This window comes from Acanthochromis polyacanthus, chromosome 23, assembly GCF_021347895.1.
Source record: "Acanthochromis polyacanthus isolate Apoly-LR-REF ecotype Palm Island chromosome 23, KAUST_Apoly_ChrSc, whole genome shotgun sequence".
NCBI classification, from domain to species: domain Eukaryota; kingdom Metazoa; phylum Chordata; class Actinopteri; family Pomacentridae; genus Acanthochromis; species Acanthochromis polyacanthus.
In genome coordinates, this window is record NC_067135.1 from 19,816,486 (window position 1) to 19,843,092 (window position 26,607).

The following is a 26,607-nucleotide window of genomic DNA, read 5'->3' on the forward strand; positions in this document are numbered from 1 at the left end:
TATTCAGTTGTTTTCTTTTTTTGTTTCATTGCCCTTTATAAAGGCAGCCTTTTCTCTCTGCATTAACACTATTTGCTGACTAAACTGAGAAGCCACATAATACATTAAGGTGAGAAATTTGTGTGCAGTTAACAAAATGCCATTTACGAAACTGAAGACATAGACATGCATTTTGACTCTCCGGTATCTCCATTTTGAAACAAAATGCTACATTAATATTCCAAATCAATTATAAGTGTCTGTTCTGCTGCCTTTAAATTGTTGCAGACTTATTAGATAGAAGGTAGCAGCCTACAGTAGCTGTGGAAAACAGATACTGAAAGAATATTTTTTATGAACCCTCATGCGACCATAAAGACAGTTTCGTCTTTTTCGTGTTTGATTTCTGTAATAATTTTGGGTGTATAAATGTATATGGCATAACATTTTGCAAACCACACCTTTTGCAAATTCAGCTCCCATAATGCATCAACAATACATATAGACACAAAAATAAGTTACACTCAGGACCCTTGGGACAAAAATATCTCTATTGGCATGCATTAAAACTGCTGTTACACCTTTGTACTTACATGCAGGTATTTGTGGCCAAGTCCAATTCTAGAGTCACTGAGCTTAGAGTCAAAAAGTCATAAAATTGTGACTTGAGTCTGAATCTCGAGTCCCAAGTTCCCATCTCTGGTAGGCGAACTTGAGCTTCACATTGATGGGGATTGTTGATTATGGGCATGTTAAAACCCATAGTTGAAGCAGATAAACTTGTATTCACTTACCACATGTCCACAGACACATTCACAACTGTTCAGAATATAACTCTACTTTTCATTTGTCGCTGTTGACTTGATATAGCCCTTTGTAAGTTTTTCGTCCTTACATATTACAGGATACAAATAGAAAAAACTCATAATACTTATGTATTAAATTATTCTTTATTATTTTGTTGAACACTAGTCATTCTTTATGTTATTGCTGACAAGACAAAGATTTTGCCAGAAGATTTGCCCTGTTTTTTTTAATTTGTTGTAAGAAATCCTCCAATTTTATGTCATTCAAATATTTTCAGATGTTTCCGAATATTTGTCATTACTGGAATTGGATGTCAAAAAAGGTGGGATTCTCTCTCAGTCCCCATCTCGTTTGTTTGGTTTTTTATGATAAATTCCTTATTGTAAGAAAGACATGCATTTTAAAATATATTATTTTGACTCAAGTGTCAGTATGAAGTGTAAGTTATCATTCTGGGTTCTTGTTTTTTCAATATATACTTGCACGTTGGAAAACCTTGAAAATTTAAAGTGCCAGTATGTGTGAAAAAGGTTGTTCCTCTTTCATGTAAGCATTTGGATTAGACTGGGAACCTGAGGTTTCCACAGATCACAGTTGAAGAGATACAGTATGACATCACCTGCACACCAACATCATTTCATTTTAACTGCAAAGAAGAAAACAGTGACAGTGCAAATTGAAGAACTGCATTGTACGTTTTGTTATTATCTTGTAGTCATCAAGTAGATTGCAGTACTTTAGTTTCCTCCCAAGAAGTGAATTATTCTGGCAGTGTTAACACTAAACTGCTAAATATTTCAAATGTAAAATAAACAGAACATTAGTCAAATAGCAGCAGCAAAACAATGAGAAAAAGAAAGCGCAGGTAATGAGAGAAGTTCCATCCCAGATGTGCAGCACTGCATAGGTCACTTCATTGCTCAGTTTCACATTTGTCCTCCATATGGATCAAAATGAATCTAAAGACGGACTACATGGGTTAAATTACACCGGACAGCAAACCCAGCTCAGACGACAAACTAAACCGGATTACATACTCCAGCTGCTACATCACTGTCACTGTCTCGCTTCCTCTCATCTTTCATTTTCATCGCATGTCTAGTAGGTTGTAACTGGGCGGCGCTACAGAGCGAGGAAGAGATGTGAGTAAAGCAGTGAGGAGGAAGCGCAAATAACCAAAAGAGACGAAGCAACAAGACCCGCTAGAAAACCTCTGAGCAGATTTTACTGACGACCGCCGCTCCTCGCAAAACAAAGGGCGGCGTCTGCAGAAGGAGGATACCGGGGTTCACCCGAGCTTTAACTTCATCCGCATCCTTACACTGTGTCAGAGCGGAAAGCATCCACCCCCGCCCCGCTGACCCAGAAAGTAAACAGTTGTCTGGCAGATGGAGAAGCAGGCCGGAGCGGCGGACGGAGCAGGGCCGAACAGAAACCCCTGGGGCTCTCCAACCAACGGATCAGGCGCCGGTGATGCCGGGGACAGGTGAGTGGGCTCGCTATTACAAGAGTATGTCAAACGTCTATCTGACAATTTAGAGATGTCTTGACTTTCCACTGTCCAAAGTCACACAAAATATACCTCAAACTATTTCCCGAATCATAACTTTCTATTCGGCGTAAAGCAAAACCGCAGAATAGCGCTTGTTTTATAAACATTCAAACTTTTACAAGTGGCCTCGGAGTCTTTCCGGTTAACCGTGGTTACAGCAAATTGCCGAATTTATGACTGGAGTGTTGAGTGGCGGTACACCCTACCAGTTATTAGCTAACGGTGAACAGGCTACGAGTATATCACAATACTATATAAGAACCAGCACAAGAACGCCTACAGTGCTGTTCGAGGGGAAAAAATATGGTCTAACATCCTCCGTAGCAGACTACTAGCAGCTACAAATAGCTTCGAATTAAATAGCTACTGCTAATGTCGGCCACAGCAGGACACTGTAGGCGATGCTAGCACTAATGTTTACTGTAACCCTGTTTACTAACTCACACACCGACTATCCGCTCAGGAAAATTGCTCTGTCATTAAAAACGTAGAGTGAAGCAAAATGTCTCCCTGAATGTAGAGGCCGTTAATGGTGAATAATATCTGGAAATGTAGAGTCTTGCACATGAAAGCAGCATTTGACAGTATTATGTTGCAACATTTTGACCGTAGGAGCCGCTGTTGCACAGATGATACTTTGATTCAAAGAGATTGCTGCCATTCTATTCAGGCCAAAACAGGTTAAAAAAGGAAGAAGTACCTGTCAGTGGCAAGTGCTGCACATTTGTATTCACGTTGCAAGCTCATATTCTATTCCTAAATTATTCTGTCTGGTACAGTTTTTTTTTATTTCAGAGAAAAAGAGACACCTACTAACTACTTGATAAGTGACATCACATGTGCAGTCTGTGATGTCAGCAAACATACTGTGTTATTGATGACACCATGGCAAACGAAGCTGCTCATCCAATTATCTGCCAGGCAAATTACTCGATGTTTTTCTGATTTTCAGTATCATTTTTTCTTAATCAATTCTCCAAACCATACACACGTGGACAAAATTGTTGGTACCCCTCAGTTAAAGAAGGAAAAACCCACAATTCTCACTGAAATCACTTGAAACTCACAAAAGTAACAATAAATAAAAATTTATTGAAAATTAAATAATCAAAAACAGCCATCACTTTTGAATTGTTGATTAACATAATTATTTAAAAAAAACAAACTAATGAAACAGGCCTGGACAAAAATGATGGTGCCTCTATAAAAGATTGAAAACTATTTGACCAGAGTGACATGATTAACTCAGGTGTGTCATTTAATTGACATCACAGGTGTTTCCAAACTCATAATCAGTCAGTCTGCCTATTTAAAGGGAGACAAGTAGTCACCGTGCTGTTTGGTGAAAAGGTGTGTACCACACTGAACATGGACAACAGAAAGCGAAGGAGAGAATTGTCCCAGGACATCCGAAAAAAAATTATAGACAAACATCTTAAAGGTAAAGGCTATAAGACCATCTCTAAACAGCTTGAAGTTCCTGTGACAACAGTGGCTCATATTATTCAGAAGTTCAAGACCCACGGGACAGTAGCCAACCTCCCTGGACGTGGCCGCAAGAGGAAAATTGATGACAAATTGAAGAGACGGATCATTCGAATTGTATCCAAAGAGCCCAGAGCAACCTCCAAAGAAATTAAAGGTGAACTCCAAGGCCAAGGTACATCAGTGTCAGATCGCAACATTCGTCGTTGTTTGAGCCAAAGTGGACTTCATGGGAGACGACCAAGGAGGACACCACTGCTGAAAAAAACTCATAAAAAAGCCAGACTGGAATTTGCAAAAATGCATGTTGACAAGCCACAAAGCTTCTGGGAGAATGTCCTTTGGACAGATGAGACCAAACTGGAGCTTTTTGGTAAGGCACATCAACTCTATGTTCATAGACTCAAAAACCAAGCATACGAAGAAAAGAACACTGTCCCTACGGTGAAACATGGAGGAGGCTCAGTAATGTTTTGGGGCTGCTTTGCTGCATCTGGCACAGGGTGTCTTGAAAGTGTGCAAGGTACGATGAAATCTGAAGACTATCAAGGCATTCTGGAGAGAAATGTGCTGCCTAGTGTCAGAAAGCTTGGTCTCAGTCGCAGGTCATGAGTCTTCCAACAGGACAACGATCCAAAACACACAGCCAAAAACACCCAAGAATGGCTGAGAGAAAAGCGTTGGACTATTCTAAAGTGGCCTTCTATGAGCCCAGATCTGAATCCCATTGAACATATGTGGAAGGAGCTGAAACATGCCATTTGGAGAAGACACCCATCAAACCTGAGACAACTGGAGCTGTTTGCTCATGAGGAGTGGGCCAAAATACCTGTTGACAGCTGCAGAACGCTCATTGACAAATACAGAAATCGTTTAATTGCAGTGATTGCCTCAAAAGGTTGTGCAACAAAATATTAAGTTATGGGTACCATCATTTTTGTCCAGCCCTATTTCATTAGTTTGTTTTTTAAAATAATTATGTTAATCAACAATTCAAAAGTGATGGCTGATTTTGATTATTTAATTTTCCAATAAATTTTTATTTATTGTTACTTTTGTGAGTTTCAAGTGATTTCAGTGAGAATTGTGGGTTTTTCCTTCTTTAACTGAGGGGTACCAACAATTTTGTCCACGTGTGTAATTAATGAAGGGCTGCACAGTGATCAGTGGTTAGCACTGTTGCCTTGCAGCTAGAAGATCCCGTGTTTGCATCCCTTCCTGGACCTGGGATCTTTCTTCGTGGAGTTTGTGTGTCCTTCCTGTGCATGCATGGGTTTTCTCCGGGTACTTCGAATCATTGTTTTGTCTCTACTGCACCCATCTCTCTGTGTCTGTAGTCACCTTTCTGCACTGTCCCACCCACTGCACTATCTGATTGACTGTCTGACTATCAGGAGTAATTGTCGATCCACACTGTGGGGTAAATGTCCAAAAGATAATCAGTATCAGCCATGAAAAAAAGACAATCATTTGTTATAACAACAAATGTGTGCTGTTGAATTTTCATTCTAATTCCATTTTTGCAATATTATTTCAGTCAGTCACTCTATTACAAGATAAAGTTGCATGTTTCATGTTTCAAAAAAGAATTTTTCATATAGATTGGTTTTTTTTATTTATTTTAGAGCTCTAGAAACATTTACTACAGACAGGGCCTTGGAGTCTTTTGCTGTTTTTGATATCATATACACTCTGTAAACTCGACAGTGGACTTGAAAGATGGCTGTTGCATTTTACAAAATCAAGTGAACAGAGGGAAAGCAGAAGCAAGGGTCTGTTGGGATTATGATAAATCTAAAATTCATTTTTTGGTTTAGATAATTAATTGTAATTCCCACTGAAAAATATAGCAAAACATTCACAGAAACCAATTATGTGATCTGTATGTAGTATTTCTTAAAACCAAACAGGTACATGAAAGGTTGTTTCAGATGTTAGCTGTGGTCTATATGAAAAAACAAAAAGGCTAAGACTACTTTTGTATTTCACAGCTTCTATAATATTACACTGAGTGCAAACAACAATGAAACAACAGAATGACCTCTGTGCTTTATTGACTTGAAAAATGTGTTAATATGAAAGATTGCAAATGTTAAGTTTCTGGGGAGAACAACTCTTCAAGCAAATGGGAAAAGTGTGTTATATTTTTGATGAACATGTGTCAGCTTCTTATTCCTCTTCTTTTCCTCAGTCCAACAGGTTCTCACGTAGAGTGGTGTAAACAGCTGATAGCAGCCACCATCTCCAGTCAGATCTCAGGATCGGTCCAACCAGACTTTGTGAACAGAGACAACAAGGTAGCTAACAGCTCAACACCCATACATTCACACTGCTGGCAGTATTTCTCATCAGCTTGTGTTTTGTAACTAATAGGCTGGGAGAAGACCAGATTTCATGGTAAGGCTATCAGAAATGTCTGTGTGGATCTACGAGCACATGTGCTGTATGTGCAGTGTGGTGCAGGGCATTGTGTCTTAATTGTATGTGAATGTGCTGTATGACTCCTGTTGCTGTTGTTTAAATCAGCTACTGTACATTTTTACTTGTGCTTTTGTCTGTCAGCAGCCTGCGTTCGACAATTACACCTCTCAAAAAGAGCACATATTTACTCATTTACTGTAATACTGGAATTGGTGCTTTCATTGGTTTGAGAGAAGAAAACTTATCTGGATACATACTGTATGTGGTTGGTAGGGATGTATAGTTATGTGACATGTGGTCAGTGGAGCAATTGTTCTCTGTTGACTAAACCATGCTAGCCAAGTTAGCCTCTAGCCATGTAGCTCATCTGGAAAACACAAACAGCCCAGAGTTGAAAGACCCTCTTAATTGCATTGTGCACACGGGAAATGGTTTCCCTGTACCTGTTGAAGGCAAGTTGGGTAATATTACATGTGTAGAAACACTAACAATCAAACACAGTTAGCTATTTACCGTAGCCTCACTCATACTTCTGCTTGTGTGCAGTGTTAATGCTCCTTATGCAACAACATGACATGACCCTTAGCTAAAACTAAAACCAGATTCTGTGAGTGGGTTCAGTTTTATAACTACTCCTGTTGACTGCAGTGTCTTTTTTTGTTGTTGTTGTTTGTTTTTTATTCCCTTTTCTAGTTATTGATTAACCCCCCGCAAAAAACAATTTCTGCGTATTTAAGTGTTTCTGATGAAAATAATCCTTAAATGCCTTAAAACTGCTTAGATTGCAGATCATTGACATCCTTGCCTCTCGTTTCTCCTACCCTTCCCCGCTCACTACAGCTCGAGCATATCAGCTCACCTTCAGCTCATCTCAAACACTTTAAAATGACTTTACATCATCAAATTTCTAGAGCTGGACCCACGTCAAAGTCCGCCCTAACGTGCCTTTGCCCCACACTGACCGGCTCAGATAGTCTCAATGAGTGTCCCACAACATACTAGAGATGAGAAGCTAACAAACCGGTGTTTTGGCGTGAGCTCTCGCACGATTTCGGAACGAGATTTGCTTTCTTTCAGCGTCCTGAGATTTGGATACAGACCACAACAAAGAGCGATCGCCAAGTAATGTGGAGGTTTTCGTTCACTTCTCATCTCTAGTATGTTGTGGGACACTCATTGAGACTATCTGAGCCGGTCAGTGTGGGGCAAAAGCACGTTAGGGCGGACTTTGACACGGGAGGGCTAGTTGCCCCATACTTTCGCTAGCCGAGCTGCTAGCTGAGCTGCTAAGCTGCCTGCCTGGCTAAATACTGGAGCTATGTCAAAAATTCATTGCTCCATCACTCACATGTATGAAATTACATATGGAAACAGACCCCAGGTTGAAAAAAAACGAAGTTCCCCTTTAATCATTACACTTACATAGGATAATCCTCTGACATTATGTGGCTTATCCGATGCTTTCCTGTGGCTTGCATTTGAATTTACAAATGCTATGTATTTGCTTGGCTGTTTTGCACGTCCCCTGTATTTTAGCAGCTTATAGGTGTTGTGTTTGTTTAAATTTTGAGCTTGATTTATTTTTTTAAGTTTGCAGTGCGTTTTTGCTTTTGTAATTGCTTTGGGCTCGTGCCTGCTTTCACCCATTTGTCACAGTTGTTGAATTCCCCAGAAGAAAAGTGACATTGAGTATAGATGTCATATTGTGAATGTAGTGGTTTCCATTTCATGTGAACTACATGTGTTCTGTTTACATTTCCATGTGTGTGTGTGTGTGTGTGTGTGTGTGTGTGGGTGCGTGGGTGCGTGCGTACGTACACGCATGTGTGTGTCATGTGACGTGTTTAACCTCTAGGTGTCCAAGAGGCTGAATCCCAGGGTAAGAGCTGTTCTCTTATCAGGTTGTTTCCCGATAGATACACTACATTTAAAGCACACACTACCCCCTAATTATGATTGGCCTTTCAGCAGGGTTGTGATGCAATGAATATTTTCTAAATCTTTCAGAGAAACTGTTTATAGATAGAGTAATCAGATAGGAATGTCAGGTTTTTGGAAATTTGTCACCCAACAAATGAATAAAAGGTCATATTAAATCTGTTGCTGGCATAGAACATGCAAAGAGGAGTTGAAAGCTCACACCTGTCACAGCTTGTTACACGGTCTTTGATTCTGACTGTGTAGATGTGGTTCCTGTTTTCAATTGAAATTAACAGGAAGTGATTTTGTGGCCAAGTTGTGTGAGCGTAACTGCAGACATATTAGGGCTGTCAGTGATGTCTGAGAGCAGAGGTTAATTGTGTTTCTTGTCTCTGTCAGAAATAGACCCCAGCTCCATCCCTTTCTGCTCAGTGTGCTCTCTCTCCCTCTTTTCTCCACTTACTGTGTCTTTTGTCATGCTTTTGTTTTGTTCTGTTATGTTAATTTGGTAAAATCCACTCTTTTCCTGTAGAAATAACAATAACATCATACGTCACAAATATTTGTGTCACTTGTTTTACAGCAGGTGGATCACCTTTGTCTGATAAATCTGACACTGACCATTGTTCACGGCATGACATGAACTTTTTGAGCATTTTGTACAAGTAAATTTACATCTCAGTTGCTCAGGCACGAACGTCAGCTGTCTAGCTAAAACTGTCAGTCAGAGCTACACTTACAAGCTGTTGTCATAAGAAGTTGGCTTTCATTATAGTGTGTTGCGGCAAAGTTAATGTGATGGCTCCAGGTGTGAATGCGCACCCTGGTCACTCATCTGTCAAAGTCATGCCAGGAATCTTACTAGGTCAGACCTGGTAACATTTCTGTTTAACTTCCCACACGACACAAGCGTGAACTGAGCCTTCACATGAACTGATGGACACGCACAAGCAGTGGTACTTTGTGAAGTTCTTTAGGGATAGATTTTTCCACATTTCAGCATCAATGTTCACCCAAGAACATCACAGAGATGCTTAAAACACAGTTCTTGTGCCAAAATCACAACACACCTTTTTCATGAACTTTGCTCTATTGTTTCAAAGTTATTTGGCAATAAAATGAAATGTCCATAATAATAAAATCTGTGATGATAACAAACACTTACAGCTTGAAGAGTATTGATACTCACCAATCATGAATGTAATCTGAGAGTGAAGAGAAACTTTAGTGGAGCTATTGGCTCTCAGTTTGATGCGTCTCCAAAATGAGAGAGTTGCGCACATTTGCACACTGAACATCAGGTAATTAAATTCTTACAATTATAAACTTAGTCCAGACCTACATCTGATGGCATGTCACACTGTGTAGGTCTACATTTGTTCTTCCAGCTGTATAGAACTATTTCTACGTAGTTTATTACAAACTTGCAACATCAGACAACGGTAGGATCCACAAGTGTCTCCAAAGAGAGAGAGCTGCACACATTTACGCACAGATCAATAGTAATAACTTCATCAATTAGGTTTAACTGCAAATAATGCCAACTTGAAGAAAGAGCCGATCAGGATCCAGCAGCAGCTGTGAACATTTCTTCACCTCAGATGGATGAACTCTCACACAGAATCAGGTTGAGACCTGAGCTTTAAGTTTTGCTGTTTAGGACAACAGGAATAAATTGGACAGTTAGTTATTTGGACACTTTGATCAGCTGCTATTAGTTTAGTTTATTCTGTTATTGCACTGTTATGTACCTTACATCATTTGGTGTATTGACTAGTCTCGTGATTGACAAATATGGCATGATTACCTTTCTCTGGCAATTGTGAGGACCATTAAAGGAAAAAGGACCTTGGTGTGAAAGGGCTTGAATGACAGAATGATGTCACTTTAACAGATAGTTGAACCCAGCAATGCCTCATGTCCCGTACCTGAAAGCGGCTTAATATTTAACTGCATAGCTGCTAACACTGTCTCTCTAATATCACTTACTCGTCAGCTGCTTTGGGCTGTTAACAGTAGAATTGTAATGCACCCAGTCATATTGTTTCAGTTGTTCAGTGAAGTTGTTGTACCATTAGTTCTTCTAATTGGTCCTGTATGTGGCACAGGGTCTGGCTGCAGAACCTAGAGAAACGTCACTGCCAACGTTCCTCGGAGGAAAAACGTTTGAATTGCAAATGGTTTCCATTTAGATGAATACTCGGGTTGCCTCCTGATTGGTCAATCAAGGCGTTCTATGTTGGACTTATCACGAGGGAAAATGCATTTGTTTCAAAATAGTATTGTGAACATAGTGTCATACCTCACTGTGACCCAAATATTACCAGCAGGGGAACGTGAGCAACTGCATAGAGACTCGAGATGCACAGGAGTCCCAAAGGCCAAATTTAATCAATAGCAATAAGATCTGCGTCATTTATTATTATTGCATATTTGTTCAAAATTTGCAACAGTGAAGAACATTATTAACTGCACGGGGTTCTCCATTATCTGTCTTGTAGCCCTTTTGTGAAAATCTGGGTTTACACCTAGAATTGTTTTAGCTAATATTGAGCTATTTTGTTGCAAAGTTGTATTTAATTAAATTGCTTAGGTTGCTTAACCAAATTTTGCCACTGTAAGAGGACTGTAAGTCTGCCACCAATTATTTTCATTATCAGTTAATTTCCCAAAATAGTGCAAAATTACTAAAATTAATTAACCTCTTGCCTAATTGATTATCAATCAGTTGACTAATTATTTACGCAACTGATTATTTCAGCTATGGATATCAGTGTAACAGTCGTCTACAGAGAGTGTTGCATTATGGGCTGTTTGTAGTCTAAATGTCATCAGGGTAGTACATGTTTTCAGCTTGGTTATAGTGAATCTTTCGGTGTCAATCAGCACTAAATGTGTTGGGGTTCACCTGCAGGAGTTTCTGAAGGTTCCTGTAACATATTTTTCTGCTATATCAAAGAACTAGTATGAATCACCTCGTCATTCCACACAAGAAGGCACCGCTCTCACCACTGCAGGGAGTGGGAAATGACTACAGACACACATCTGTTTACTGTATAATCTATCTTTCTCTCTTGTTTCCCTCACTTTCTCCATGCTGGCTCTCCCCTGCAGCAGGATTCACAGGATGAAGGGATTTGTCACTATGGAGAAAGTGATTCTGAGCATCCTTCCAATGCTTTGGCAAGTCTCTCTCTCTGTCTTTCCCCTGTTTACTTCTTCCTTGCTCCTTCCTGTTCTGGTCTGCTGGCCTCAATCTGCTGTCTCCCTATTTTCTTCCAGCAATAAACGCATATGTTTTCCAGACAGGAAGAATCTTATGAAAGGTGCATTCTGGGAATTGTAGTCACCTTTTTACAACCACGTCTGAGTTGTCCATCAACATTATGGAAGTGGAATACTAAATTACATGTGGAAATTATACAGGAAGCATGTACACAATATTAAAGAAGCATTTCTGAAAAAAACTGGTATAGGTTAATGTGACAAGTATTTAGTGTGGAACCATTTGCACACCACTTTTTGGACAGCCATTTACTGCACTAATCTTATGGTGTATTATGTCAGGCTTCTTTCAGGACAAGTCAAAAGTTGCTTGTTGAGTGTTGGGAGTTGGAGAGAGGTACAAGAAAGAATGCTATAGCCTTTAGTAAATATGGTGAAGGGCCTGTTATGGTTCGGGGCTGAGTTTGTACCCCGGTATTGTTAGGGCTACTTTCTGAAATGATGGCATCATAAATGCTGAAAAGGACAAGAAAGCATCTGAGTTTATTTTTAAGTCTGACAGTGACCCTACGCACACTGCTAATGTAGTAAAATCAGATGTGAAGAATCACAGACAGTGATAGGCTGACCTGAGAAAAAAATAAGGGACAGTACGAGTCTAAAGAAGACCTTTGGGAAGTGTTAAATGAAGACTTGTAGCACTCAACACATGTATACACTCTGCTGTAATTAGAATGTTATTTTCTCATGTTGCTACTATACTGCCGCCTGCCAGAGATGCTTATTTAAGTTACATTTACGAAAGAATTCAAAAGTTGTTGACAACAGTGATCATTTTCTCCTCCATTGTGTTCAAAGCTGTGTGGAGTACAAAGAACTCTGACCTTTTCCCCCCCCAAGATAATTAAAGCAGATTTTTCTCCAGGTTGTTGGTCCCCTTATCAGACATTTGAATAAAGTTGAAACTTTTACTTCTTGTTGTCGTAAGGCAGTGAGTGGGTGGTGCTGGCATACGTTTCAAGCTTTACTTTGTCGCATCAACAGAACTGAGATGGCATTCATTTTTGTTCTTGTTTTTAACTGGTTCAGATTTAATCACTTTTCATTTCATTGGTCCATTCCGAGCAGAAATATCTACGTGAGCCTTATTTAAGTATTCCTTTGGACAAAAGCTAGTTTCTAAAATAGAATCCTATTGTACTGTGTCATAGAGTCAAATAGTAACTGTAGACTGCATAGCTTTAAACAGCAGGTGTTTGATTTATTTATTTTTATTTATTTTTGCTACAAGTCTTGCCTAAAACAGACATTTCTAAAGTGGCCAGCTCCTTTTCAAAATCACTAGAAAATGCAGGGAAACCCCTATTTTTGACCTTTATTTACATATTTGACAGCATCTGATCATGATAAGACAAGATAAGATAAGATAAGATAAGATAAGATAAGATAAGATAGACTTTATTGATCTCACACAGGAGAAATTTACCGTTACAGGGCTCTTAGAAACAAAAAACAGAGGAGTGCAAAAGTCCCGAAAGTGCAAGAACAAGATAATAAATACTATACTGTACTGGTGCAGGTCTAGTTGCATGTTGATGGTTATTTTGGTCCCACTGACTGGTCTGTGTTCTGTACAGAACCTTTCGGCTCTGAGATACGGAGCACAGGTCAAAATGTTCCAGAACCAAGTTCCTCTGCTGCCGGGGGAGACCATCAACACCACAGGTACCTTTCTCTCTCTCTGTTGCTCAGCCCTGAGTCCACCACCGTCCTCGTGTGTATTATCCTGCCACACAGTTACTATTCCTCAGGCCTCGGATTTTCTAAATGTTTGCCGCACACCTGCCAGTGAATTAATATATTTCCAATTTTACCTCTTTGTGTGTGTGTGTCTGTCTGTGTGCACGCACAGTGAAAGATGTGATGTATATCTGTCCATTCAGTGGTCTGCTTAATGGGACCCTGACCATCACAGACTACAAGCTGTATTTCACCAGCGTGGAAAAGGTACTGTAGATCTGCTTTTATTATTTACTCAGAAGTTGGCCTGAAAAAGAATTACAAATTGACATTGTGATTTTAAAAAACTGCAATTGATAAGTGGCAGTGACTGCATTGTAGGATATATGTGATGGAAGTGTGCAGTCATGACATCCTATTTGTGTGTGAGTCAGGTTTTTGACAACTTTTGATGATGTCATTTGGTAATGCTCCGTCATTTTAAGTGTACTACACAGGATTATTTTTTTTAGGATTAAAACTTCACCTGGAAATTTTTGTCCCAAATTAAACTACAGTTACATTATCTGTCAGAAAAAAAAATGCAATTAAATACACTAGTGTTCAAAAGTTTGGGGTCACCCAGACAATTTCATGTTTTCCATTAACACTCCCAAATTTATTCATGTGCTAGCATAATTGCACAAAGATTTTCTAGTCATCAGTTAGCCTTTCAACACCATTAGCTAACACAATGTAGCATTAGAACACAGGAGTGATGGTTGATGTAGATGTAGATATTCCATTAAAAATCAGCCATTTCCAGCTAGAATGGTCATTTACCACATTAACAGTGTCTAGACTGGATTTCATGACATTTAATGGTATCGTCATTAAAAAAAATGCTTTTCTTTTAAAAATACGGACATTTTTAAGTGACCCCAAACTTTTGAATGGTAGTGTGTATTCCCCAAATTGTTCAGCCCTATTCAGAAGTGTTTTAACATAGAGGCTGTCCACCGAGTTACAGTGTCAGTGTTGTTGTTACCTCCCAGTGTGTGTGGTTGCAGCTGTGTGTTGATGTCAGTCTGTGCACGTTTAGGAGTCTCACTTCGTCCTTGATGTGAACCTGGGAGTCATCAGCAGACTGGAGACCATCAGTGTTCCCAACCAGGGAGAGAACACCAAAGGACTGGAGCTGGTCTGCAAGGTATCACTTCCACACATATACACAATTATTGAGCATTTCGGTTTACAATAACAGTTATAGCTACCACCTTATATTAAATCATGCAGTTTATTCCAGAGCAGCAGCTTATGCAGCAATATAAAGCAGAAAAGCAGCAAATCCACATCACTGCGAATGCCTCCTCATTGATGCATTGTCTTATCTTCTGCTTGCAGGACATGAGGAGTCCCAGGTTTGCCTATAAAACAGATGAAAGCCAGCCAGATATAGTGGAGGTGCTGAATAAACATGCTTTCCCTCTTTCGCACAGCCTGGTCAGTCACATCCAGATCTATTCTTTCCTGTTGTTTGAATAGATGTCTATGTTGTGTTTCAAAGTAGTCACTGAGTATAATGGTGTGACCAGATTGAATACAGTACAATATAAGAATATACACGTATACTGTATTCAATTTATTATTTTGGCAGTGTGTGGAAAGTTTTACATACATTTTTTTATAAACCTTTGGTCCAAAAAAAATTTGATTATTGGTTCTGGGAGATTGTGATTCGATTATATGGTAAGCAATTAATCAGTTACTTAATAAATGATCATGTAGTTTTTGATAATAAAGCAGATTGTTTGATTGTAAGGTAATAAGGTGTCTATTCACACTTACCTATTCATTATAAACAGTTCTTCACAGTTGCAAACTTTTCTCAAGCAAGCGCCACACATTCATGTTCCAACCAAACAGACAAAAACTCTGAAAAAACTATAAAACTATTCTAAGAATCATCCAGCTAAAAAACAATTAAGAAAAAAGGCAAAAGATTCATTCTCTATTCCAGAAAATGGATCATTCTCACTGGTTTTTAGACTCGCTATCTGAGGATTCCACACAAAATATAATCGAAGAATGAAACCTGTCATTTTTAATACCTTCCTAATACCATAATACAACTATAGGACTACAGACATTCAGAATGGAATAACGTATTACAGTGAATTCTCCCCACTGTTTTTTATTTCAGGCCTGTCTATAAAGTGAACCCTATGTGGCAGTGTCACCAAACTACTGTTGTGTTTAGAAAAAAAATGTCCATAAAGTTAACTGTAGCTGCATGTAAATGCTGAAGCAGCCATCATTCTGCAGAGACTGAATGCTAACATGTGTCCTATGACATCCACTGCCAGCCGCTGTTTGCCTTCCTGTACAAGGAGCAGTTTCCTGTGGATGGCTGGAAGGTGTTTGATGCAGCAGCCGAGTACAGACGTCAGGTAACTATGCAACAGTTAACTAGATGTGTAAACCTCACAACACACATGAAGTGCGACAAAGCTGGGAGGGTATTCTGATCTAGTGTGGCAGTGTGTTGTTGGTATAAACGTTATGGCATTTTGCCATCATGCGTTTTGTTTTGCCATTATGATATTTGCATTGTTGTACACATTTTTACTGCATACCTTTAAAAATGAGCTTCCATTACGTTTTAAAATTGCTGTCAAGACACAGTGAGTTCAACTCCTACTTCTGGCAAATGTTTCGCATTTAAAGCTTAGGGCCCTGTCACACTCTAGCGTATCGAATATTTCGAAAAATTGTTTATACGCACAACTTTTCAGTGTATGAGGTCGATTTTCGGTTAATGACCGTTAGAGTAACGTGAGCCTAGCGTACCGTCAGCATATGAGTAGCGTATGTGTAGCGTATGTCAGCGTATGTGAGCGTATGTGATGTAATGTGTATTTGAGTTGGACGTATACCGACGTATGAGAAACGTATGCAGAACATCAGCCTAACGTATGAGGAGCGTACACAGCTGGTGATGTTAGGACCAACCCTGTCCAGCAGTTCATCATAAATTTCTGGAGGCATGCGTAGGAAGTTCCTGAAGGCTCTCTGATCTTCATTTCTCAATTCAACCATAAGCTGGTCATAAAGGCCAAATTGACGCCGCCTTCCAATCCAAGGTTTCACCCAGATTGCACGTCTCATTCTATGCCTTCTTCTTCTGTGTCTAGCATACTCAACTGCCAACTGTAACAAATCTTGGTGATGTTGCAGCACAGCAACCTCCATCTCTGAACTGCTGGTACAAACTGATACAGATTTGGAAATGTCAGACTTTATATACCCCCATACGCTGGAAATACGCATGTAATACGCATGGGATAAGTTGGCTGTACGCTCAGAACACGTTAGGCATAAGTTGAGTACGTTAGACTGTCGTTAGAACTACCATCATAACGTTAGCCATTCGTTAGACACACATCAGACACACATTCATGATACGCTCCTCGAACGCTAGGTTTCCTGACCCACTCAATTTCAACGTATGAGAAGCGTACTCGACGTATGAGTAACGTACCTTCAGCGTACCTCTAGCGTACCTCCAGCGTGTTCAGCGTATGAGGAGCGTAAAATTCATACGTCGGCATACGCTGAAAATTTTTGTGTGCTACCAAACCAATGCACATAAACACGCGGAATCTGTAGCATATATTTCTTTATTTATTATACATAGAAAAGGGGCTGGTCAAACTTTTCTATAACTACTTGTACCAGAGATAACTTTAAGGGACCCGAAGACACAGCAAACGTGTATAATCAGGCGGAACAAATCCGCAAAAGAAAACCACTGCAAACCACTCAAAATGTGACGATTTACAAAAAGCACAGCAATTCACTGCAATGTACACTCAACACCTCACACGATCGGGTCTTACAGGGTTAACTTGGCCGCGCAGGGTTAGGGGAAGTGACCAAGACAAACAAAAAACATTTAAAATTAACAAAGTCAGTCCGTCCGTACACACAAACACAGAGGCTGAATATACAATTTAACCTCCCTAGGGGACGGACTAACAAAAGCAAAAAACACTAACAAGGAGCAAAAAAACACTAACAAGGACAGCAGGTGACAATGGACAGTGCTGTAAAACAACAACAATAAAATTACCAGAATGTACAACTAACTTTTTAAAAAACTTTATTTTGTTGATAAAAATTCTAAAAAACCCACTGTACCTGCATGTCATGAACGCCTCACACACAGCTTCAATCACCACCACGGGTCCTCACCATCACTTGGCTTAAAACCGCATTTGGTCCTATCACAAAACACAATTAAGACCTGCACACCACTATCACTCTTTCACACTTCCAAAATGGCGTAATATTCTCCTACCACTCACCCAACGCTTCAAACGCGACCAACACAGCGTGGGTCCAGCAAACAGCCTGGCTCCCCACAGAAACTAGCACCACACGAGGGGCTGGGCTACCCACTTCCTATTTATCAGGGTTCTACCTGTGGGGCCACAGCGACACCCCCTGGTGTCACCCCTTACATCCCTCCCCAACAAGGAGAATCGTCGACCCGACGACTTTAAAACAAAAGTCATAAAAATTATACTGCCGCTTTATTAACACATGCGGACTGTGGCAGTCTATGTAAATTCGAATGTTGTCCTGCTGTTTTTCTAACTGACCTCCGAGGCTCAGAAACTAAGGTGGTGCCAGTTTCCTTAGTGGGATCTCGGCCAGGGAGATGCTGAATGTCAGACAACCCTTGATCCTCATTCACAGTAGAAACCATAGCGTCACTGTCCAACCCTAATTCATCCTCTGGTTTGGACAGATCTGCCTCTAATAGCTCAGTCGGTATCCCTTGAACGTTATTATCCTCTGCCCTACGTTCTGGGACACTCCTCAACTCTGTCCTATGCACTTGGCGGAGGGGGCCCTCTTGCCCTACAGGAACTACAGAGTAAACAACGCCTCTTGGGGGTGGGGGACAGACTACCTGATAGGGGGTTGAATCCCAAAAGTCTTGAATTTTATTCCTTCCCCTGACTGAGTGATTTCTTGTGTAAACCAAATCACCCTCTTCAAAATCGTCAGCCATCTGTCGATCCTGCTCTTTCAATTGTCTCTGTGCTCGACTACTCTCCAACTTCCTCTGTACAGTCTCATAAGCTACATTGAGGGACTTCTGGTGTTCCTCCACCCACTCCTCCAAAGGAAGATCCTGCTCAGCCTCTTCATTCCCAATCAACATGTCTACAGGCAACCTTGGCTCCCTTCCAAACATTAAAAAATAAGGGGTTTTGCCTGTTGATTGATGCACAGTGGTGTTGTAAGCATATGTTACCTGTGATAAATGCTTAGGCCATCTACGCTTCTGTTCGGGTGGAAGGACTCTCAACAGATCATGCAGTGTCCGGTTAAAACGCTCACACTGACCGTTTCCGGACGGATGATAGGGCGTAGTACGACTTTTACTGATGTTATAAATTTTACACAACTGTTGCACGAGACTACTTTCAAAATTTCTGCCCTGATCAGAATGGATACGACTCGGCGGGCCCAACAATTGAAACCAATGTTTGACCAGAACATCTGCCACTGTGCTTGCCTTCTGATCCTTAGTGGCCACCGTCTGTGTGTACTTGGAAAAAACATCAGTCATCACTAACACGTTTTCCTTCCCATCTGTAGAAGGTTCTAACATGGTAAAGTCTATGGCCAATATCTCGTGAGGCCGGGACGCTCTAATTGTACCCATATAAGTTTTTGTTTTAGGTACTAATGCTTTAGAGAGCACACATCTCTCACAGACTCTACACCACTTCTCCACATCACTGTGCATGTTAGGCCAATAACACCTAGCGCGAACCAGTTGTAAAGTTCGCTCTACCCCCTGATGCCCATGTTCATCGTGTAGTAAGCGAAGGACGCGCTCCTGTAAACACTGGGGCAGCACCAGTTGCTGAAACTCCCCCCCCCATCGGGACTATAAACACAACGATAGAGGACGGAATCTTTCATTCTGAGGCGGCCCCACTGACGGACTAGTTCTCTCGAGCCCTTACTTAGTTCCTGTCTTTCTGTACTATTAGGCATCCGCCTCTGTTCCCAGTATTTCAAAATACTGCCAATTACTGGATCTTGCCGTTGCATGGTACACAAATCACCTGGCTCCAACCCCGGGAGCGCACTTATTTCTGCCAGAACCCCTGACACTCCCTCGCCCTCCTCTAAAGACCCATTCTCAATAATTGGGTGAAGTCGGGACAAGGCATCTGCATTGGAGTTCTGGGAACCCGGGCGATATTTTAGAGTTAAGTCAAAAGATGCCAATTCTGAGGCCCACCTCTGCTCAGTGGCACCTAATTTTGCAGTTGCTAAATGACTTAGAGGATTGTTATCTGTATACACTGTACATTTATTTCCAAGTAAATATTCTCTAAACTTCTCAGTTACTGCCCACTTAAGGGCAACCAACTCGAGCTTCATAGAACTGTAATTATTCATATTACGTTCTGTAGGTTTCAGACTTCGACTGGCAAACGCGATGGGTCTCAACTTACCCCCCTGCTCCTGGGATAATACTGCGCCCAGCCCTTCATGACTTGCGTCCACCTCCAGGACAAAAGGATAGCAAAAATCTGCATAGGCCAGAACAGGGGTGGTTATCAAGGCAGTTTTGAGTGCAAAAAAACTTTGTTCACATGCAAGATCCCAGACTTCTGCTAATGGCTTCCTTGGAGTTTTACCTTTCCTACCCGCAGGGAGAAGTTTTGCAACCAGTTTATTCAAAGGGCCAGCCATACTTGAAAACCCAGCAATAAACCGTCTATAATATGAGGCAAAACCTAAAAATGATCTCAACTCTGCCAAGTTTTCAGGCTGTTTCCAATCTCTCACCACTGCCACCTTATCAGGATCTGTGGATACACCCTCTGCAGACACAACGTGGCCCAAGTACTTAACAGACTTTTGAAAGAAATTACATTTAGCCAGTTTAACTTTTAACCCTTGAGTTTCTAAACGAGAAAAAACTTGCTCCAATCGGTCAAGATGTTGCTGGACCGTAGAAGAAAAAACAATTACATCATCCAAATATAGGAGAACCGATTGATAACGGCAGTCCCCAAATAGGCGCTCCATGAGTCGCTGAAAGGTGCCAGGCGCATTACATAACCCGAAAGGCATACGGTTGAATTCAAATAAACCGAAGGGTGTACAAAATGCTGTTTTTGCCTTATCCTTTTCAGCCATTTCCACCTGACTATAACCACTGGCCAAATCTAGTGTTGAGAACCACTGCGCACCAGCCAATGCATCAAGAGACTCCTCTATTCTGGGCAGAGGGAACGCATCTTTTCTCGTTTTTGCATTAAGCATCCGATAATCAACACACATACGAAGAGAACCATCTTTCTTTAACACCAAAACTATTGGTGAAGAATATGGGCTACTGCTTTCTCTGATTATGTTACTTTTTAACAGCTGTTGTATATGGTTACGTGCAAGTTCATATTGGGAGGGTGGAATTCTTCGATACGGCTGTCGCACTGGAGCCTCATCTAACAATGGGATTTCATGCTTAATCAAGTTTGTGCAACCTACATCTAGATCATTTTTGGCAAACACTGCACTATATTTATTTAACAGCGCCCTCGCTCGATGTCTCTCCTCCTCCCCTAAGTTTTCAAACTCTGGTAGGTTAAATTCTGCTTCACCTACAGTTGCCTCATGACTCTTAATAAAAGCTGTACAACTCTCTGAGTCTACAGAAATCTCTATCTGCGCCTGCTCCCCAAAAACCACATCTGCTGTTTGAACAGTAGCAATTATTCTACGTGGAGACAACCAAACATCTGTAGTACCTACATTAGTAACGGGCACAAATGCTTTCCCCCGTTCTGCCTTTACCAATGAAGGCGAAACCAACAGCCCCTCTGGTAGTTCATTGTATTCAGGCCCTAATGGTTCCACCACTAGATCTATAGGTTGGTTAAGCGGAACATGTGGACAAGTTACTGGGACATACTTCAAGGTGCCTGCTGGGATAATAAAGGCTTCTTACCCTGCACTCTTACTGGATGAGGATCTGGGGAGCTGGTCATGGCCTCCATCACCTGACAGCAGCGCAGAACCTTCCTCAAGCCGGTTGGGGCAGATCTGAACACTGCTGCCTCCCAAAGGTCAGGGCCATGAATCCTCAGCAGTTCATAGTACAAGGGATTAAACACATTCATACCAAGCACACCCGGTACAGCTAACTTCTTTTGCCTCATATGACTGTCAGTGGGATCTTTAACAATCAAAACACCACGACACGGGAGACACACCCCCAAAATGTGTAAGTCCAGTTCTATATAGCCCAGATATGGTATGTTCAAACCATTAGCAGCTTTTAAACCCAACCAGTTACAATCTTTCAATTGCATATCAGACCAGTGGGAGAAATGATCATTAAAGTAGCTCTCAGTTATTGTGGTCACCATGGAACCACTGTCCAATAAACAGGGAACCATGACCCCCGCAAAATCAATCTCAGCATCTAAACATTCTCCAATCAAATGATTTACATTGAATTCAGAATCCGTATTACTAGAGCCCAATGCCCCCCCCACCAGCGTTTGGCTCTGAACGCTGGCAGGCTCTAGTTTTCCGTAAGCTGACTCTGCGTGCCCTCTTTAGGTCCATCTTTCACAGGACAGTTCCGTGCAATATGACCCGCTTGATCACACCTAAAACAGATAGGTTTCCCATCAGTTGTTTGTCTGGGTCTCGTAAATCGGGTTCTCGCTGGAGGTGCGCTTTGGGAGGCAAGTGCTTTAACAACTAAATCAAGTTGGGTCTGTTGCGCTTTTAAAAGTGACATTAACTCATTATATTGTAAGGAGCCCGAAACACTTTCACATGAAGCAACAGTTTCGTTAGAGGCTAAGTTGCATTCACTGTTTTTAGACTTAAACTGCCCACCACACTGTGCCATCCATCGAGTGGCTTCAGCACGAACCTCCCGAATGGTCCAAGTTGGATTGGCACAAACTAAATCCCGGAGCCTGATTTTTAAAGCCTGATCCCGTACCCCATCACAGAATTGGTCCCTCAAATCTTTTGAGGCGGCAAAAGAGGCAGCCTGGGCATCCGACTTAACAATCATGTCCATTAAATCCATCAGTGAATGCGAAAAATCAATCAACGATTCACCGTCCAATTGTCTGCGATTAAAAAATGTACGTTGTAATGCCACATGTGAATATTTACAACCATACACTTCTTTCAAAACTTTAAATATTGAGTCCATACACTCCCTCTGTTCCATAGGCAAGAATTTCACCTCTGTACGAGCAGCTCCCTCTAGATGATCATAAACTAACTGCGCTCGCTCCTTTTCAGTTGCCCCCCGGGCTTGTGCAAAATATTTTATTTTTTCTATCCACTCATCCAAAGTCCATGAGTCATTGTCCACCGTCCCAGAGAATGATGGCAGCTTCCTGTCCTGCTGGACATATATAACAGGGGCTGGTGTTTGAATAACCCCCCTCCTACCGCCCCCGTTGAGGAAGACGGCCCTCCAGTGTCCATGTTAACAGTTTGATTAGCAGTCTTCAGTGCTGCTAACTCAGTCTCAAGTTCTTTGATACGCTGCGACATAGCTTGCCTGTCTTCAGGTCAGCGCAGTCTCCTGGGAGCGTGCCTCCTCCCACTGCCCCTGCTGTCCTTGTACTAAACAAAACTTAACTGGTCACTTCCCAAGTTATCCTGTTCGTGACGCCAAATGCTACCAAACCAATGCACATAAACACGCGGAATCTGTAGCATATATTTCTTTATTTATTATACATAGAAAAGGGGCTGGTCAAACTTTTTCTATAACTACTTGTACCAGAGATAACTTTAAGGGACCCGAAGACACAGCAAACGTGTATAATCAGGCGGAACAAATCCGCAAAAGAAAACCACTGCAAACCACTCAAAATGTGACGATTTACAAAAAGCACAGCAATTCACTGCAATGTACACTCAACACCTCACACGATCGGGTCTTACAGGGTTAACTTGGCCGCGCAGGGTTAGGGGAAGTGACCAAGACAAACAAAAAACATTTAAAATTAACAAAGTCAGTCCGTCCGTACACACAAACACAGAGGCTGAATATACAATTTAACCTCCCTAGGGGACGGACTAACAAAAGCAAAAAAACACTAACAAGGAGCAAAAAAACACTAACAAGGACAGCAGGTGACAATGGACAGTGCTGTAAAACAACAACAATAAAATTACCAGAATGTACAACTAACTTTTTAAAAAACTTTATTTTGTTGATAAAAATTCTAAAAAACCCACTGTACCTGCATGTCATGAACGCCTCACACACAGCTTCAATCACCACCACGGGTCCTCACCATCACTTGGCTTAAAACCGCATTTGGTCCTATCACAAAACACAATTAAGACCTGCACACCACTATCACTCTTTCACACTTCCAAAATGGCGTAATATTCTCCTACCACTCACCCAACGCTTCAAACGCGACCAACACAGCGTGGGTCCAGCAAACAGCCTGGCTCCCCACAGAAACTAGCACCACACGAGGGGCTGGGCTACCCACTTCCTATTTATCAGGGTTCTACCTGTGGGGCCACAGCGACACCCCCTGGTGTCACCCCTTACATGTGGATGTTCAAAAATTTTTTGGGCCGTCAGCATACACCGGCGTACACCGGCGTACTAGAAACGTATTCCAGCGTACCCCTAGTGTGTTTCAGCGTATGTCAGCGTATTCCCAAAAAGTCCATACGTTCCTCATACGCTGGCTCTATACGCTATAGTGTGGCAGGGCCTTTACCGAGAAAAGCAGGGATTGTGACCTGAAAAACAAAAGGTGTTTTATGAGATATGTATGTTTAAGAAGTGACAGTAGCATAGCAGAAATCTAAACAGAACCAATGATATGACTGTTGTTGTTGAGTTATTTTTCTATATTGCAAATTGTTATCATTTTATCAAGATAGCAGGCAAACACTTAAAAGCCTGTTGCTACTGCGATAAAGATAAATAAAAGCCGTTAACACAGTAGCTTGAACATTGGAAATCTCCATGGTTTTCATAAGTAGCAAATACTAATATTATATTTTTTGGGCTCATAGTTTTTCTATGGTCTACTAATGGTTTCTTCCATGTGGTTGGATGTTTTTTCAGGGTCTACCTAATGAAAGCTGGACCATCAGTAAGATCAACAGCACCTACGAACTATGTGACACCTATCCCTCCATCCTGGTCATCCCCACTAACATCACAGATGACGACATCAAGCGAGTGGCGTTGTTTAGAGCCAAGCACCGCATACCGGTCAGTACACTCTGAGGAGAGACACCTGAGGTTTTAATATTGAATTTCGTTATTCGCTCTTGACCTTTAAAACAGCAACTGACAAAATAATCTCTTTGACTCTGGTAGATTCTTTTGTCAACAGTTTTGATGCTGTCAGATAGGATTGTACCAGAAGCGACACAGAGCTCTATTGTTTATCCCCTCGTGTTGTCCTTACCAAAAAATGTTGTTGCCTTGTCTGAAAAAAGTCCAAAAATTCAGAAAAAAATACCCAAATGTATAAAAATTTGCAAAATCTTCAGGAAGAAAATTCCTGAAAAGTTTCCCTCAAAAGTTTTATTTTTTAAAAAATAAAAAGTCCCCAAATTTGACAGCGGAATTCACTGGATTTTGGTTGATTTTTTCTGAATGTTCTTAAACATTTGTTTATTTGTTTTTTCCACCAAAAAATGTTCAAAAATTTCCTAAAAACTTTTTGAAAATGTGGAAGTTTTCACTGTGAAAATATATTTGTTTCCCCAGATTTTTAAAACTTTGAAACAGGTCAATTTGACCCGAAGGATGACAGGAGGGTTAAAGTGTTGAGGTCCTCATGCTCCTCATCGTTGTTCCTGGCAAATAAACTGAATGGTTTAAACCTGTTGTAAATCTTGGGTAAAATCAATGCTATTTGATTTTTAAATCACTGTTACAGGTGAATAGTAATCCAAAAAAAGAAACTACAGCAGTATCTAATGCTATAGTTAGTCATGTTTGTAAAATAATGTGCCTTCTTTTCTGTGAAATGAACCATGCTACTCACCTCTATTTTTGGCCTGGTGTTGTTTCGATAGAGGAACTGTGTCTCAGTCCAAACATTTGAATTCAGATTTGTGAATTTTAAAACAGGAACACAAAAAACTAAAAACAGAATGGTCCAACTTGGCCTCGCGTTTGCTTCGTACGAGACAGCATGCTACTAGAAATGATAAATATTCCACTAACTAGTTAAACTTGCAAACTTCAGTCAAAATTACTGGATATTATTACAAAACATTACAAGAAGAAAGGATGAATTTAAGCCTGTGTAGCTTCTTAAATGCAAAAAATTGTCAAAAATTAAAGATGCACAAAACTTTATTGAAGTGTCAGACTTATTTCATGTCAACTAGTACAGAAAAATAGATTATTTTGATGACAGACAATTCAAGACAAGTTGCCTTATAACAATCTGAAATAAGAGGCTTTGATTTGCTTGAAATGACGTTTTTAGTGACAAACACAGTCTATTTACCAGCTGTTTTACTTTTTCCCACCAAAATACATCATATATATCCTCACAGGATCACTCATCCGACAGTTTTTATTTTTCTTATTATCAACACGTTTTCCTAAAAAGATTAAAATGTCTGTAGCTCTCTGTCTTAGACACACTGGTTCTTCGCTGAACACATGAATCAATCACAACAGCTCACAAATATACAGTTGCATGTTTGTTTCTTTTTAACATGCAGTTATTTCCCCAACAAATGCACTGTTTGTAAAGTAGCAGCAGACTGATCCGCATTTGCTGATCTACTGAGTACTTTAATCCGCAGTTAAGATTCAAATTCATGGCATTTTGCTCACTGGTTTAAGCAGTGGTTCTGAGCTGCTCCTGCTTTTCCTGCAAGGTCTTGTCCTGGATCCATCCAGAGTCTCAGGCCACCATTGTGCGCTGCAGCCAGCCATTGGTTGGACCTTCAGACCGGCGCTGTAAAGAAGACGAACATTTCCTCCAAATCATCATGGATGCCAATGCTCAGTCCCACAAGCTCACCATATTTGATGCCCGGCAGAGCAGCGTGGCCATTACCAACAAGGTGCAAGACAGAGATTTTTCTCCTCACTGATAATTTGCTCTTGTTCAGTCCCTCTGTCATCACCCTTACCTGAAATGTACTCTCTTTATCTTTTCAATCCATCCACTCTGGCCTTGTCCACCTCTGCTGCACCCATGACATCCAGGCAAAGGATGGAGGGTATGAAAGTGAAAGCTTCTACTCCAACGTAGAACTGAACTTCCTGGAAATCCCAAACATCCATGTGATGAGGGAGTCTCTAAGGAAGATGAAGGATGTAGTTTATCCAACCATAGATGAAGCCCATTGGCACTCTGCGATTGACCAGACACACTGGTTGGAGTATATACGGGTAAATACATAAAGACATG

At 40.9% G+C, this 26,607-nt stretch overlaps 2 protein-coding genes across 7 annotated transcripts in view; one reads left to right on the forward strand and one right to left on the reverse strand.

Annotated features, from left to right (window-relative positions):
• Positions 1-1,817: 1,817 nt before the first annotated feature.
• The window catches only part of mtmr1a (myotubularin related protein 1a), a 32,981-nt gene continuing 8,191 nt past the window's right edge, over positions 1,818-26,607 (forward strand). Inside the window, exons 1-13 of one of the 6 annotated variants that reach the window (XM_051943603.1) lie at positions 1,818-2,272; positions 6,015-6,120; positions 6,197-6,220; positions 8,100-8,123; positions 11,279-11,347; positions 13,027-13,114; positions 13,302-13,396; positions 14,211-14,318; positions 14,513-14,611; positions 15,475-15,558; positions 24,285-24,434; positions 26,069-26,257; positions 26,403-26,588. In XM_051943603.1, the coding sequence (XP_051799563.1) occupies positions 2,175-2,272; positions 6,015-6,120; positions 6,197-6,220; positions 8,100-8,123; positions 11,279-11,347; positions 13,027-13,114; positions 13,302-13,396; positions 14,211-14,318; positions 14,513-14,611; positions 15,475-15,558; positions 24,285-24,434; positions 26,069-26,257; positions 26,403-26,588 (1,320 nt within the window). In that variant the 5' untranslated portion in view covers positions 1,818-2,174. The remainder of the gene's footprint in view (positions 2,273-6,014; positions 6,121-6,196; positions 6,221-8,099; positions 8,124-11,278; positions 11,348-13,026; positions 13,115-13,301; positions 13,397-14,210; positions 14,319-14,512; positions 14,612-15,474; positions 15,559-24,284; positions 24,435-26,068; positions 26,258-26,402; positions 26,589-26,607) is intronic. The other 5 variants (XM_022211552.2, XM_051943604.1, XM_022211553.2 and 2 more) reach the window with 5 other exon arrangements.
• Positions 18,970-22,594, reverse strand: LOC127532276 (uncharacterized). The gene is made up of 2 exons (XM_051943611.1): positions 21,156-22,594; positions 18,970-19,731 (listed from the first exon to the last, which is right to left on the reverse strand). Exons 1-2 carry the CDS (start codon positions 21,604-21,606, stop codon positions 18,977-18,979), a joined length of 1,206 nt encoding a protein of 401 aa, XP_051799571.1. The 5' UTR covers positions 21,607-22,594; the 3' UTR covers positions 18,970-18,976.